General features: G+C 37.9%; 1 protein-coding gene across 2 annotated transcripts in view; it reads left to right on the plus strand.

The window, feature by feature from the left end:
* Window positions 1-15,339, plus strand: part of LOC134753076 (insulin gene enhancer protein ISL-1) — a 73,533-nt gene that overhangs the window by 47,863 nt on the left and 10,331 nt on the right. For both annotated transcript variants that reach the window (XM_063688848.1, XM_063688841.1), the window contains exons 3-5: window positions 7,211-7,341; window positions 8,820-8,887; window positions 9,937-10,036. In XM_063688848.1, coding sequence (XP_063544918.1) covers window positions 7,211-7,341; window positions 8,820-8,887; window positions 9,937-10,036 — 299 coding nt within the window. The remainder of the gene's footprint in view (window positions 1-7,210; window positions 7,342-8,819; window positions 8,888-9,936; window positions 10,037-15,339) is intronic.

A 15,339-nucleotide genomic window follows, 5' to 3' on the forward strand; every position in this document is an offset into this window, starting at 1 on the left:
TTACGCGTGAAATTTTAATACTTATTTCGTGGTAACAAGGTCGAAATATTCGTAAAGTCCTAATACCATAGACAATATTGGGTGGTTGATGTGTAATTCTATATTTTACCCGCGAGAGATGGAAGGGTGAAAAGATAAACATTAGCGGTTATTTTAGTGAATTCATCTTTGGTGTGGAGTAAAAAGAGGCGCCGGCGGTCTGATTGACGGACTGTTGGTGCGATCCGTTTTGGCGACTTCTTTGTGTAAACAAAATGCAAACGGGAATCTTTGACATAATTTTATTTTGCTTTACCTCTTCTTACATTTACGCTCTAGCTCAAAATTATTTTATCTATACATATAGAGTTGACATTTTTTTAAATTCAATAATGTTGCAAAAATTACATTTTCCTATCATTTGTGCGTGCATTTAGCTCGTACTTGTTCGTAAATGTATTAGCGCGACCGAGACGCACGGCACTGACATCAAAATGTAAGTTCGAATTATCCTCCTGTATTAGTTAAAACGCCTAAGTTAAAATTCATGTTTAAAGTTTGTCCTAGGGAAACACTGTAATAATACAAGAAAATAAATAGCTAGGCAGGCGTCTCGGTTTTTTATCCCATAGCTCAGTACTTAATCCATCGCTTCCACCCAATAAAATAACCTAGTTCATTTTAGATTCCATCAACTCTCAATAGTCCTTACACCCTGGCGGGGTGGCGGGTGCTGCCTCTGCGTGCGTCCCATGACACGGGCAAGGGCAGTATGCGCTCGGTGTCTCGGTGTACCCCTTACATTTCATTAAAGTATCAAAAGGGCCTCTACGTGTCTACGTGTTGGCTTCGGCTCCGGGCACGCCTCCAAAGGTTCGGAACACCATTGTTCCGTGATGGGAAAGACATACAATAAATAACCTGTATCAATACCTACCTATTAAATATTAGGTACCTACGAGTAGCTATTTATCTCACTGTGTGTGGTCACATTTCGCAGCTGCGTCTCACACGGTACATGTCATCTTTTGACATTCGACAGAACTGTACACACAGTATGAAAGTATTATATTTCATTCGTGTTAAAAATTAGATTATTATTTTTATTATCCTATTTGACCAGATGTTAATGTTGTAATAATAAGTCATCGGTTATAAATAACGACCAGGCCCTGTTTTGAAGTAGACTAAAACACGTTTTAAACTATACACTCTTTCTCGGATAGGGTGGTGTAACTGGTCCCTAAGTTCACCAGGGAGTACCGGGGGGTAGGTATTGTAGAGACTAGTTACTCCGATACATAGGGCCCGAGAAATAGTGTAACTGTGTACTTAGTGCAAAACACGTTTAAGAGGGAAGGGATCTACTGCCACTATAGGTATAGGGCGCCTGGAATGGGTTCTATCCATGCTCCTAAATTACAGTTTGTGTGTAGTTTATGGTTTTCGTTAGTCGTGTTTTTAGGTAAAATTCGTATAAAAATTAAATTAAATATATGTTTATTTGTTACATGGGTGATAGGACTGATATCAAGCTAATTTTTAGAAATTTTAGAAATTTTCTTGCCGAGAGGTGGACGGTGGACATTAGACGCCTACTTATATAGGCGTAATCCCATTGTTCTCTGTGTCTGGACCTGGAGTAGTGTCCATTAACTTGTAAACAAGAAATTGGTCTTTCTATTAAATTTCAAATTCTATTGCACCAAATCATCCTACGTTAAAGTTAATAGGTTCAAAGTTACGCTCTCATTTTAAAATGATACGCTGAAACAACATGAATATTGGCATATTGTTCATGCCAATGCAATATCTATGTCCGGTATTAGTTTATGTTACTAAAAATTAACGCGTAACTTCGATTGTAGGTATGCTGGCGGCTATGTTCTTGTGACTCCTAATAAATATATTTTTTTCAACTTCGTGAAACCCACCTACAAAGCGAAAAGATCCAATAGCGAATACAGAAACCTGAATATAATGCCGCACCCTGGTCCTATTTATACGGAAGCGTTTGGAACTCTTTCGTACTTGCTTTTGCTTTTGTCCTGAAATTTGTCACTCGCTAGGGTTGTCAGAACGTTAGCGTTGAATGAAATTGTTTTTTTTTTAATTTAGTATGTATGTCATTTGATTGATTACACTAGTTTTTCTGTAAAGGAAAACATGGTGAGAAAAGCGACATCAATCATCATACATAGCGAAGAAATTCATTTTGTGCCAGAGGGGGAAATATAGCCAAATCCCTCTCGTACCTACATAAGCAGGAGCAGGAGGCCTGAGGATCTATCGCCAACATTGAAAAATCTGCCTCTTGCCTCTCTATCGCCCTTGCATATTCGAGGAGCGATGGAAATTAGAGAGGCAGATAATTTTCGAAATTAGTTTTTCCTCTTGGCTTCTGTGCCCAGCAGATAGACGTACGTAACATATAGGCTGCGTATTATAATAAATTTTTAGTTCTAGTGACTAATGGCGTTATTCATGCCTCCTATATTATTTAAAAAAACCGGCCAAGTGCGAGTCGGACTCGCGTTCCAAGGGTTCCGTACATTACACAATTTAAACAATGTATTTTTTATGTGAAACGTGAGTGTAATGTCTGTAAAAAACCCGTAGGGGTCGGATCAAAAACTAAGTAATTAAGTCCGACTCACGCTTGACTGCACATTTTAATAGGTTTTCCTGTGATCTATAGGTAAAGATCTATTTTGTTTATTTTTTCAAAATTTTAGACCCAGTAGTTTCGGAGATGGTAATTTTTTGCCTATTTTCTTGAATAACTTCTAAACTGTTTATCCTAAAATTATATATATATTTGAGATTCTCACAATGAGCTCTCTCATTTGATATGTAACACGATATAGTTTGAAAAACTTTATTTTTTAATTTTCTCTTTTACCCCCCAAAAGTGGCCCCCATGTTTTAAATGGCCGCCATGCGCCAAAAGTGGCCCCCATGTTTTAAACCCGGCGCACCAGCCCCAACATCATCATGAAGATGATAGGGGACATGCTGGACTCCCCCTATTTACTATGCTGCAGTCGGCTACATGTGCCGTACTCAGCTGACAACAAAAATAGTTTATAGATATAGATGTATCCCTAGGTTTAAGAAATACTAATACATAATTTAGAATTAAGTTTTACTAACCACATTATGAGTGTAACTTACTTGCAATAAATAAATTATTATTATTATATTATTATTATTAAATTAATTTGTTTAGGTTACATGTCCGTCTTTGGGTCACAAACTTACATATGTATACCAAATTTCAACTTAATTGGTCCAGTAGTTTCGGAGAAAATAGGCTGTGACAGACGGACAGACAGACACACGAGTGATCCTATAAGGGTTCCGTTATTTCCTTTTGAGGTACGGAACCCTAAAAACAGGTCAAGTGCGAGTTCGTTTAACTCGCGCACCGAGGGTTCCGTACAAACTTTAAATTTTCTCATGTAAATAGAATCACGAAAGACTTGACCAGAAATATACTAAGCGTAATTGTGTACAGCGCCATCTATCGGCAAATTGGCTAACTAATTTGCGCGACCTCTATGTATGTTGGTTTCTCAAGGATACTTAATTCTTTATGGTTTATCCGGGCAACTAAAATATTAAACAGGAAAGTTGGAGTAGGCTGTGCATTAAGAGCGTTCTTACAAGAAAAGTCGAAATAATGTAAAATTGATGATATTCCCGACAACATTTAAGATTTTACGCTCATTATTAGAAATAAAGAGTACTTGTTCCAGTAAGAGCGTCTTCTTATCGTTGTACATTTTAGAAAAAGGACTAATTAAATTAGTAATGATAATTTTTCTGATGGTCGTTTACGAAAAACCGCGTGAAGCACTGAATTGTAAGCTCTTATTTGTAAATTTTGAGAAGTTTACTCTGCTGAAGTTGGATATTTTGTTTTACTTATATCCTGTACTTTAGGAATATCGAACGATATTCTTCCTACATGCTTTGAGAAAGAGAAAATCAATGTAAAACGAATTGAATTTTCTCTTCGAAACAAGTGTAAATTCCTACAAAAATCTACTTAGTATCGAAGTCATTTTTATACACGAGCAATCTACAACGTTTGCTTATACTGTTGGTATACATTTGTGTTTATCAAATTCTACTTTAATTTTTTGGCAATTTTTTGAAAACTACTCTATATAACCGATGACGCGCGCTCGCGATCTCAGTACCGCGGCAGAGCTTGAAGAGGTCGGACCTGTGTCGGTCGGCTCCGCACGTTTTCAACGGCGACGACGAGGTTTTTTATCGTTGTGTGCGGCAGGCGCCATGTAAAACGCTATACTGTGTGCGTGTAAACTGCGACTGAGAAACTTTGATCCGAGTCCTGTATTTGTTTTTATAGTATTATAATAGTTAGTATAGTAACATAACAAACTTCCGAACAGCATTAAAAATATTTGAAATGACCTGACATTTCATAGGTAGTAAATTTAAAAAAATCAGCCAAGTGCGAGTTGGACTCGCGCACAAAGGGTTCCGTACCATTACGCACAAATAAATCACGTTTGTTGTATCGGAGCCCCACTTAAATATCTATTTTATTCCGTACCCAAAGGGTAGAAACGGGACCCTATTACTAAGACTCCGCCGTCTGTCTGTCCGTCCGTCACCAGGCTGTATCTCATGAACCGTGATAGCTAGACAGTTGAAGTTTTCACTATACCAACAAATACTAAAAACGGCAAATACTAAAAACAGAATTAAATGTGGTATTTCCTATAAAAAGGGACCTTTTTTGTCGATGGCGCTTACGCCATTATAAACGATGCTCCGATATAACTAAGACTGAACTATAAGTTTTGAGTATGTATTACTCATCCTCCTTATGAACCCTGGCAGTACCTAGTGGAACGTAGGTTAGGTGCAACATAGGCGCACACTGTTTTGGTCATTCGACTCGTCTTGATAAGCAACTTGGGAGAACAGTACTCATGATAGAACTGATGCTGAACCCTGGCAGTACCTAGTGGAACTTAGGTTTGGTTCAACATAGGCACACGCTGTTTTAGTCATCCGACTCGTCTTGATGAGCACTTAGGAGAGCAGTACCCATGATAGAGCTGATGCTGAACCCTGGCAGTACCTAGTGGAACTAAGGTTTGGTTGACATATCAGTCAACCCATGACTAATGTTGAAGGTCCTATCAAAATCGGACAAGCCGTTTCGATTTGGGATCCAAAACTGTCAAAAGGTCACAAACTGTCAATTTTGACAGATTGTATAAATCTACACTTAACAATATCAATGTGCTAAATTCTATCCCAAAAAGATAATTTTCACTGAAAATGACAAAAACTGTCAATCTGTCAAATTTGACTGATATGTCAAACAACACTAAACAAAACATTAACTTCAATGGCCATTAACGTCTCAAAAATTTAATTTGAATTAACTTTAATGCAATTGGTGCGTAATGCAGTTGGTTAATGGCGGAACTAATGGTTAATGCAATTAATCAATGGTTAATTAAAATTAACAATTACGGCCAACACTGCTACATATAGCTAAAATAGTTTTGCTACCCAAGCTGTACGGTTACCCTGTACCTGTACCAAATGTAATGACGTAACATCTAAACAAGCGTAAGTACATTGTATTACATAATACAAAAGTAAGTACATTTGCACTAGATTTAGTATTTTCTTACCAAATAACAATAATTAGGATTTTAAAATTTAAGTACAGTTAGTGTCGTTATAATTGTTTTCAGTATGCTTCACGAAGGATCAAGATTGTTTAATCCATCATTGTAGTGCGAGCGAGCGGGAAAACGTGGTAGAAGGGATCGGCATACTGAGCTCGCACAGCCCGCCGCAGCGCGTAAAATACCTAAACTCGCTCAACGCCGAAATGTAATAGCGCTCTTAATATTTTAGAGCCTAAAAATTGATATTCGCTACAAACATAAGCATCTCATAAACATTTTAAGTATAGCAAACAGCCGCAAATGGGCTTAAATTGCAATTTAAATTAAATTCGTTGGTAAACTTCGGAGATAAGGGGGGGGGGGGAGGGGAACGGTATTTTTTTTTCAGGGAGGGGAACGGTATTTTTTTTTCACTATGAAAAACAAATAAAATAAATTGTAATGTTCAATTCGAGCTCTTTAAAATGATATTCCACTCGAACTAGAAACTAGACTGACTTTTTGCACCCTCTTTATATTGGGCATTTTTCATAATTAATACAAAATAAATAAATAAATTACACTTCCAATGTGTTAAGGTTAGCGCTGTTCATAACTATATTCCAAATTTCAAATCGATAGCTTCAGTAGTTCTCGAGATATTTAGCAATGTGACAGACAGACAGACAGAAGGACAGAGTCGCACCATAAGGGTTCCTTTTGTACCTTTTTGGTACGGAACCCACCTACATCTTAGAGTTAGGTATGCAGATAATAGGTACTCATATTTAAAATAAAATAGTTATTAAACTTAATATTAAATATGGAATGAAAAAATAAATACGTAAATGAATGTATTGTCTACGTAAACGTAACTTATGCGACATGACTTCGCTAGTAGAATGTTTAACGGAATAAAGAGTACCATATCCTATAACTATATCCATTCCATTAGGTAACTGTAACTATTAACGGCTTCACGGTTAACAACTCCAATATTTAAATATGAATATTTTTCTTCAAACCTACCCCCTCATCGGCAACCCTAGCGAGCAATGCTTTTAGCCAGATTGGGGCGGCCTCATCCGCTAAGTGCCGGTCAATAACCTCGCTCAAAATGTGCTTAGGGGTTTGAGGTTCCGTAGCTGACGAGAATTTACAATGGGGTTCCTTATTTTGCTGTAAACCTCTTGTGGGGTATGAAAACAGCGCGTTTTGTGCTGTGTGAGATCGATATATATATTTAAACAATAATATGTTAAATTATAAACTGGTCTGCTAATTGTCTTAAGGGGCCCACTGATTACCAGTTCGCCGGACGATATCAGCGTGTCAGTTATTCGGAACTGTCAACTTTTTGTTCTAACTGACAGGCCGATATCGTCTGGCGGATTGGTAATCAGTGGGCCCCTTTATTATTTGTAAAATAAAAACGAAGTAAATGTCGAAGATACTGCAGCGATAAAAATTATTTTTATTCCGTTGGAAATTATAACTCTTCTTAGAGCCATTTACAATCATTAAGGTATGGAAATCATTAATGATATAATGCTGTCTTTGTCTCGCAGGTTATTCGGTACGAAGTGCGACAAGTGCGGATCGTCGTTTAGCAAGAACGACTTCGTAATGCGAGCCAAGACGAAAATCTACCACATCGACTGCTTCCGCTGCTGCGCCTGCGCGAGGCAACTAATACCTGGTCAGTATTAATACGGAACTGACTGCCATGAACTGGTAGAAAGGCTTGTAAGACTTTTTGTGCCGGACATTAAAGATATAATACACATGCACATATAGTAACATTAGGAACTCGCCGATACTCCGTACTTTGGCGCTACTGAATGCGCTCCTGGCATCAGCACCAGTGTGACCTACTGGCGTGGCATGACACACATCCGTTGTGTCATGAGTGCTTGAGATTTTGCGAGTTGATGGATAATAGGCAGTCAAGTGTACTAGGATCTCTCTCTCTCTCTCTTCCAGGCTATATAGATCCCAAATGGTGATGGGGTCAGCTTTCCGTATCTTCCGCTTCCACTTCGCCCTATTCTTGACGTCGTTTTCACAGTGTATTAGCGATAAGAATATAGCGATAAGTGCTGTGTAAATATTAAATAAATAAACATTAAACAATAATATAGCTAGTCTCCTGCTCCTCCTAGTGGCCTCTGCTAGCCACTTTGTCTGCGTAAAAGTATTTAAAACTGGAATTCCCATTTCATATCTAGTCCTAGTTGCCCTTAAGTTGCGGGCAAGATGGATAATGTCCAAACTTTATCTTCAAGGCTGAGCAAAGCAAATTGATAATGTATTTAATGGGATTTTACTGGCTTCTAAAAAATATCCATCTTTGATCTTGTACGCGCACCCCTAACCTATTCTCCCAATAACCATATTAACATTAGGTACAGCGAGCTGAAAAAGTGCATGGTGAGAGCACCGGAATGCACTGATCAGCAAAAGTCGACCATTATGTTATGTCACAATGTCGACGGATGATTCGAAATTACAAAGGAAAAACATTCATTTTGGACGATGAAAGTTATTTTCCCATATAAGTACCTACCTGGAAATGATCGATATTATGCCAGCAATAGTTCTACAACCCCAGACGATATAAAACACAAGTACGAGTAAAAGCACAAGTTTGAGCAGAAAGTTATGCTTTATGTGACTATTTCCGAAAAAGGTATTTCGAAACTGTGGTTTTAGCGGTCAACCAAATAAGTCTATGAGAGTGATAAATGCTTGAAAAAATAGGAATACAATTTATTCGCAAATATCACTGTGATGGAGAATATGTGTTTTTTTTGGCCAGATAAAGCATCATCCCATTGCGCCACAAAAACATACAATAGTATTTTTAAGTAATGTTACTGGACATTTAAGTTAATTGCTTGTTTGACATACACACTGCTTGTAAATATGTATTTAATAGTGCATGGTGCATACTAATTGCTATTAGCAAACAAACTGAATTTCGTATGCCCTTGCGTACGACATAATAGAACAATTTTTCTTTTTTACCATCACATGCAATATCATGTTGTGTACACCTATGATCGACGAATAAATAATTTGCATTTTGTAAAAATGTCACTATCCTAAAAATCTTCCTCAGAGATTTTGAAAAAAAATCGACAACAAAATAAAAATTGGCCCTTATTATTATTGCAGGAGACGAATTCGCATTGAGAGAAGGCGGTGCTTTATATTGTAGAGAAGACCACGATGTTTTAGAAAAGGTACGTATGTGGTAAGCCATTCACTTCAATATTTTTTAACTTTTATATTTTTCTCCCTCTTTTCTCGATAGATAGCTGACTTAGGGCAGGACTATGGAACTCTCCGCGCGAGCTCGGATTTATACCTACGACTCGCTTCCCGCCGGCGGGACTCAAGCTAGCTAGCCAGTTGGTTGCCACACGCGCTCACGCACGCACGTCACCGCACGCTATGCTAAAGAAATATCTTCGTCACGAACAAATAAAGAAAGAAAGAAAATACATTTATTTGACGCCACAACATAGTACATAAAAAAGAAAAACATGCAGACAAAAAAACATTTCGCAATAACACAGCTTGTAGTATGCATGAATGCATAAACAACAAAACAAATAATAAGTATAGTTTTTTCCTCTTTGAGGAAATGAGGAAAAGTAAGTAGACATTCTCAATATAGGTACTTACACCTACTGTTATTATTTTTACGATAGTTACAAGCTACGTAGGTACTATTAAATTATTTTAAAGATGTAGGTAATGTTTTTACGACACATTTATAGCTAGATATCTACCTAAGACACCTACGTATTTGAAAGAAGCGGCAAGCGGCGTTGTGTCGGCGCGCGCGGTGCGGGGAGCGGCGCTTTGAAGGTCACTCCATTGTATTTTTGTGTAGGTATCAAAACGTGCGTTTTCTTTGAGAGATAAATATCTGTTCGTAAGAACTATTATACAGTGTGACCTTAGCCATTGGACAAACCCTGTGCTTACTTGCTTAGGGGTAATAAGATACATTGGGTATCTATTTTATCTTCTGTTTGTGGTGGCCCTGTTTTTCACATAAAAAGATTTGTACATTTTCCTCTACATGTCATGTAAATGTAAATTACGTATAAACCTCTCATAGGTCATGACCTATCACAGCACATAGGTCACAGCGCTACACCGAATAGAAGACATTTTTCACTTTAGGTTTTAGGTTGATACATACTATATTAGGGTTATAGATATTTTGTTAGAAACTGTGCTTGTGCACCACGAGCAAAACTAAAGAAGTGACTCCTTCCAGACTGCGAACACGAGCAGCGGCAGCGGCGCCGAGAGCAACAACAACACCACCCTTAGCAACAACAACTCACACCACCCGCACGAGTTGGGCTCTATGTCCGGTGAGTAAGACTCGTATTACAACAACACAAGCATTGCAACATGAGCAGCTTGTTGAGCAACAACAACACCATCCTTAGCCACAACATTTCACACGAGTTAAAATCTATGTCCGGTGAGTAAGACTCATATTACAACAACACAAGCAGATTGTTGAGCAACAACAACACCATCCTTAGCAACAACAACTCACACGAGTTGGGCTCTGTCCGGTGAGTAAGACTCATATTACAACAACACAAGCAGATTGTTGAGCAACAACACCATCCTTAGCAACACCAACTCACACGAGTTGGGCTCTGTCCGGTGAGTAAGACTGATATTACAACAACACAAGCATTGCAACATAAGCAGATTGTTGAGCAACAATAACACCACCCTTATTAGCAATAAGAACTCACACGAGTTGGGTTGGTCTCTATTGCCGCAATATATTGCTATTAGTAATGATCATATAAGTACCTAAATTGTGCCTTAATTACTGGTCGGAGTCAGCAAGCCGAACACGATCGAATTATTAAGTCAACCTTCTATGAAAAGCATGAAATTATGATGTTTATTTAACACTTGCACAGTCTGTGCTATCAAAATCGCTGCCAACTTAGCTTGGGTCGACTCTTATTATGTTCTTAATTTACTACCATGTTACACAAATTTTGCTTACTGCTTACTTCGAAAGCATTCCCTATAAAATACTTTACTTATTATATCCAGCTACAAACTTTTTTTTTTTCAATAGACCTCATATAATCGCAATAAAGGAATTGTATAGAAATTAGTTGCTTGGAGTGTCGCGGGGACAGTTATCAGTACACGAGTAATTAGACAGCTATCGCACGGTTTGGTGATACAACAGATTTGTAACATAGGGCTGACACTCGCGCTGTTACTAATTATTCCAATTGGCAAATTGGAATTTTTAAAGCTTGACGCCTGTTAAAACTAAATATTCTTACTTTATTTGCGTATAAAATGCAGTCAGCTGCAGAGAAAAGTGCCTCCCCCCCTGCACATAAGTTTGTATATGCAAAAGTGCTAACTTGCTAAGCGAATAGTATTGCTGACTGTACCTACTAGTCATCAGCGCGAGTGATATGTACTGCGAGTCGTGACAAGTTCGTATCGTATCATAGGCATCAATAACAAATCAAGATAGATTTTAAAACTCAATGCTACTCATTACTCATGCTCGATATACAAAGTAAACAAAAAAATCCCCTGACTCCCCGGACAGACACACCGACGTAAGTTTTTTTTATACCACGTCGGTGGCAATCAAGTATACGGCCCGCCTGATGACACTCCTTTTTTGAAGAACCCTATACTGTAGCCCCTCGGGAAAACCTTTTGTTGACAATGTTGTACTGATCACAAAAAAGTTTAGATTAAAGGCACACTTCACATTAAACTTAATTTGAAAGTGCCTACACGCACTATACTTACTTTACTACCGGTAGTACCGGTACCCCTCTACTGGAGTTAGACCAAGCTAAGCTGCCAGCGATTTTGATAGGACAGACTGTGCAAGTGCTATTTTAAACGTGAAACTTCTGTGAAATTCTGACATTTAAAATAACACTTGCACAGTCTTTTGTGCTATCAAAATCGCTGCCAATGCCAACTTAGCTTGGTCTAACTCTAGGTGTATAGCACCGGCAAGTGTATACTTAAAGAAAAAATAACTTTAATCAAAGATAGATCTCCGTAATAGATGGATACAGTCTAAGGAAAAAACGTGCCTCGAAAATCAAGAAAATTTGATTCTCGTTCAGAGGGCGCTACTAGCTTTGGCCTACAGTCGTATAGATGGCGTTGACGGTTTCGTCTGTTATTTAACAATTTTAACGCTTATCAATGAAAAAACATGGGTCAAATCATAAAAATAATTAATGCAAATAAAAAAAAACATTTATCCATATTTAAATACATTTTATCGTATTTTTATAAATCTTCATTTTTAGTTTTAAAGTGTTTCGACAGATGGCAGTGAATTTACTGGGGTTACAAAATTTACTATGACAGTACCGCTCTAGTATAAAGTTACTCTATGCTTTAATGTAGTTCAGTTTTTCAGTAAAACCATTTCGGTAAGATCAGGCAGCAAACAGAATGTCCTTATTACTTAAAAATATTTCTTTATTTTTGTTTCGTTAAAGTACCTAACTACCTAATTGTTTTATTAGAGTAGCTATAAATTCTTCATAACTTTCATAACAACGCTTTGAATATGAATAACGCTTCTAATAAAAAAAAGTGCTCTATGATTAATATTATAACATTATCGAAAACTCCTTAAGAAACTTTTACAAGCTTGCAAATTTTCGCAACTGTTTCACGTAAACGATTTCGAAACATTTAGCGGCAGCCCTAGCTGAAGTGGCTATCGATATCGATGGCGCAGTGATTGGTGTATCGCGATCACACGCGCCGACAAACGCACGCCGCGCTTTCATCTCGCCGACGCTGGTTCCCACAGTTGGGCTTCTACATCAAATACAAATCAAATCTAGTAATATTACAAAAACTACATTATTAATTATTGTGATACCTATGCCTAGAAGGTAACGGGATAATTGAAATGTCATTGTGTAGTAATTAGGGATTAGGAGTTTATCACACCCTAAATTCGAAATTAAATAATAATTAGATTTGTAACAGATAGGTAGGTACCATTTCGGATCATATTAGCGATATAATATATCGATGGACAGCTTTATTATACCTAAAGATAAGACGATAACGGTTAAAAAACTAAAGGCTACCGGATTTATTTATCGGTTTAAATAAACTTAATTGTCTAAGAATTTACAGAATTTTACATATGAGACAATTTAAACATAGTAACGGGTCACTCACGCATTTTAAGTCGAAAACGCTCGACATGTTTCACTCCGTACCGAGGAGCGTCATCAGGAGCTTGCGTCGACGGTGACGGACCGGCGCAGACTGCGCGCCGCAGCCCTCCGCGCCCGATGACTCGGCGATGACGAGTCTGCGCCGGTCCGTCACTGTCGACGCAAGCTCCTGATGACGCTCCTCGGTACGGAGTGAAACATGTCGAGCGTTTTCGACTTAAAATACGTGAGTGACCCGTTACAATATGTTTAATATGTCTGTGTCTCACGGAAGTTTTGTTATTGAAATGAGACAATTTATTTATATTATGGTACAATGCCTCAAGGGCCTATTTTAGATTTAAGCTAGTTATTAATTCCGTTTACGTAGTACCACTGTATATATCTTGTATGTAAATAAAGAGTATTCGTTAAAAAATATATATATATTTACTAGACTTATATTGACCGGGATATAGTCTAGTGAAACTAACCGTGAATCATTCAAAACTCTATATATATTTATTATTTTTACTTCCCATTATATGTCGCTAACGCAATCTAAACTAGCTACTGCCCGCGATTTCGTCAGCGTACTGCGAAGAATGATGATGTTGATGATTGAAAACCCTATGTCCTTCCCCGTGCCTCAAACTATCCCCGCCTCTTCACGCTTAAAACATTGAACCAATGTTGCATGAAATTTGGTATGTAGATAGTTTGAGACCTGGTGAAGGACATAGGATAGCTTTTATCCATGAATCTAGTAAGGATTTAACTGGACTAGTCATGAGCGGTGGGGGGAGATGACCGAACGGGATAGTCTTAATGTAGTTTTCAGTAGGAGTAGCAGAGAAAGCGTTATTATTGTTTGTCCTTGTCATACTCTTACTTTTTTTTATTCCCCACCATGCATTTAGTACGGTTTATGGTGGGTAACAAATAACCCGACCTAATTACCATTGTCAGGAATCTTAAAACGTGTTTTTAATTTCGGTGCATTGCGTATGTTCTGTGTGTCCCTCACGAGCGCATGGCCCGTCTATCTATAGGTATATAAAATACTAGGTACGTCTATGCTTTTAACAATCATCATCATCATTCCACGCAGGTGAAGTCGCGGGCAAAAGCTAGTGTCATGTCTTTCACTTTCTTTCCTAACATTCTCTACAGTAGTAACAAAACACACAGTCATGGTTCTACACTAGAAGTTAATACTGCTTGTCTGCTTGACTTCAACTTTACATGACAAGATAATTTGAAGGAATATTTTATTACCTTGTTCACCAATGAAATAGCCTCGATAATTATGATGACGACATAAATTCCATTTCACTCGTCCACGCAGGCTTAACGCCTCGTGTTTGGACACGCGTGAGGGGTACTTTAGGTGCTTAACTCTATATTGTATATGCAAATGGACATCGTACATTATTAAACAGACTGCATGGAGCCTTATTTTCTATGCATTTGGCATGTGAAGATTACATTTAAATAGTGATGGTTTCACAAGACAACTTGCACTGGAGGACCACATGTGAGCGATTGGAACGGGGATATTCTTATTGAATTGAAATTATATTCGGTCCCACCTAGACTGTGCATTAGGTAGATTATAATGCAACCAACTGCCTGTTAAGTGGTACTGGGTCTCAGAGGTAAAAAAAAATGTCTGGAATTACCATTGGATTACCAGTTCACCTTACAAGTTGCCCATAAGTACAAAATGCAAAATGGTACTGCGTTATTATAATCTAAATTCTTCTCTTAGGTACTTTATCCTAGATTTACTTATCTTCTCATTGTTTGTGCATAAATAGATATTACCGGTTGGTGCCTGGTGGTCTCTATCGAATCAGAAGTAAGTAGACAAGATTATAACATATCTGATACACATTAAAAATAATAAACGAATAACACAGGCCTTTTTTCTTACTTTCACCCTTGTCGATGAAAGATTTATCTAGGTTTTTTCAACCTGAAACCTGACCAATTTTATAGCTGTAAATTTCCGACAATCTGCGATTTCACTTTTTCGTTTCCACTTCGTAGTATCAGTGGCTAGAGTTAGACCATGCAAAGTTGGCAGTGATTTTGATAGCCCAGACGGTGCAAGTATTATTTAAACGTCATAATCTCATAGAAGTTTGACTTTTTTTTTATTAGCGGACATCTTACACAGATCAACCCCCCAAACTAAGCAAAGCTTGTACTATGGGTGTATATTGTATAGCGTATATAAATAAATACATACTTATATAGGTACATAGAAAACACCCATGAATCAGGAACAAATATTTGTGTTCATAACACAAATAAATACCGGGATTCGAACCCAGGACCATTGGCTTCACAGGCAGGGTCACTACCCACTAGGCCAGACCGGTCGCCGTTTAAAATAACACTCGCACCGTCTGGACCCTGGGCTATCAAAATCGATGCCAACTTAGCTTGGTCAAACTCTAGCTTTT

This window comes from Cydia strobilella, chromosome 2 (genome assembly GCF_947568885.1).
Source record: "Cydia strobilella chromosome 2, ilCydStro3.1, whole genome shotgun sequence".
NCBI lineage: Eukaryota > Metazoa > Arthropoda > Insecta > Lepidoptera > Tortricidae > Cydia > Cydia strobilella.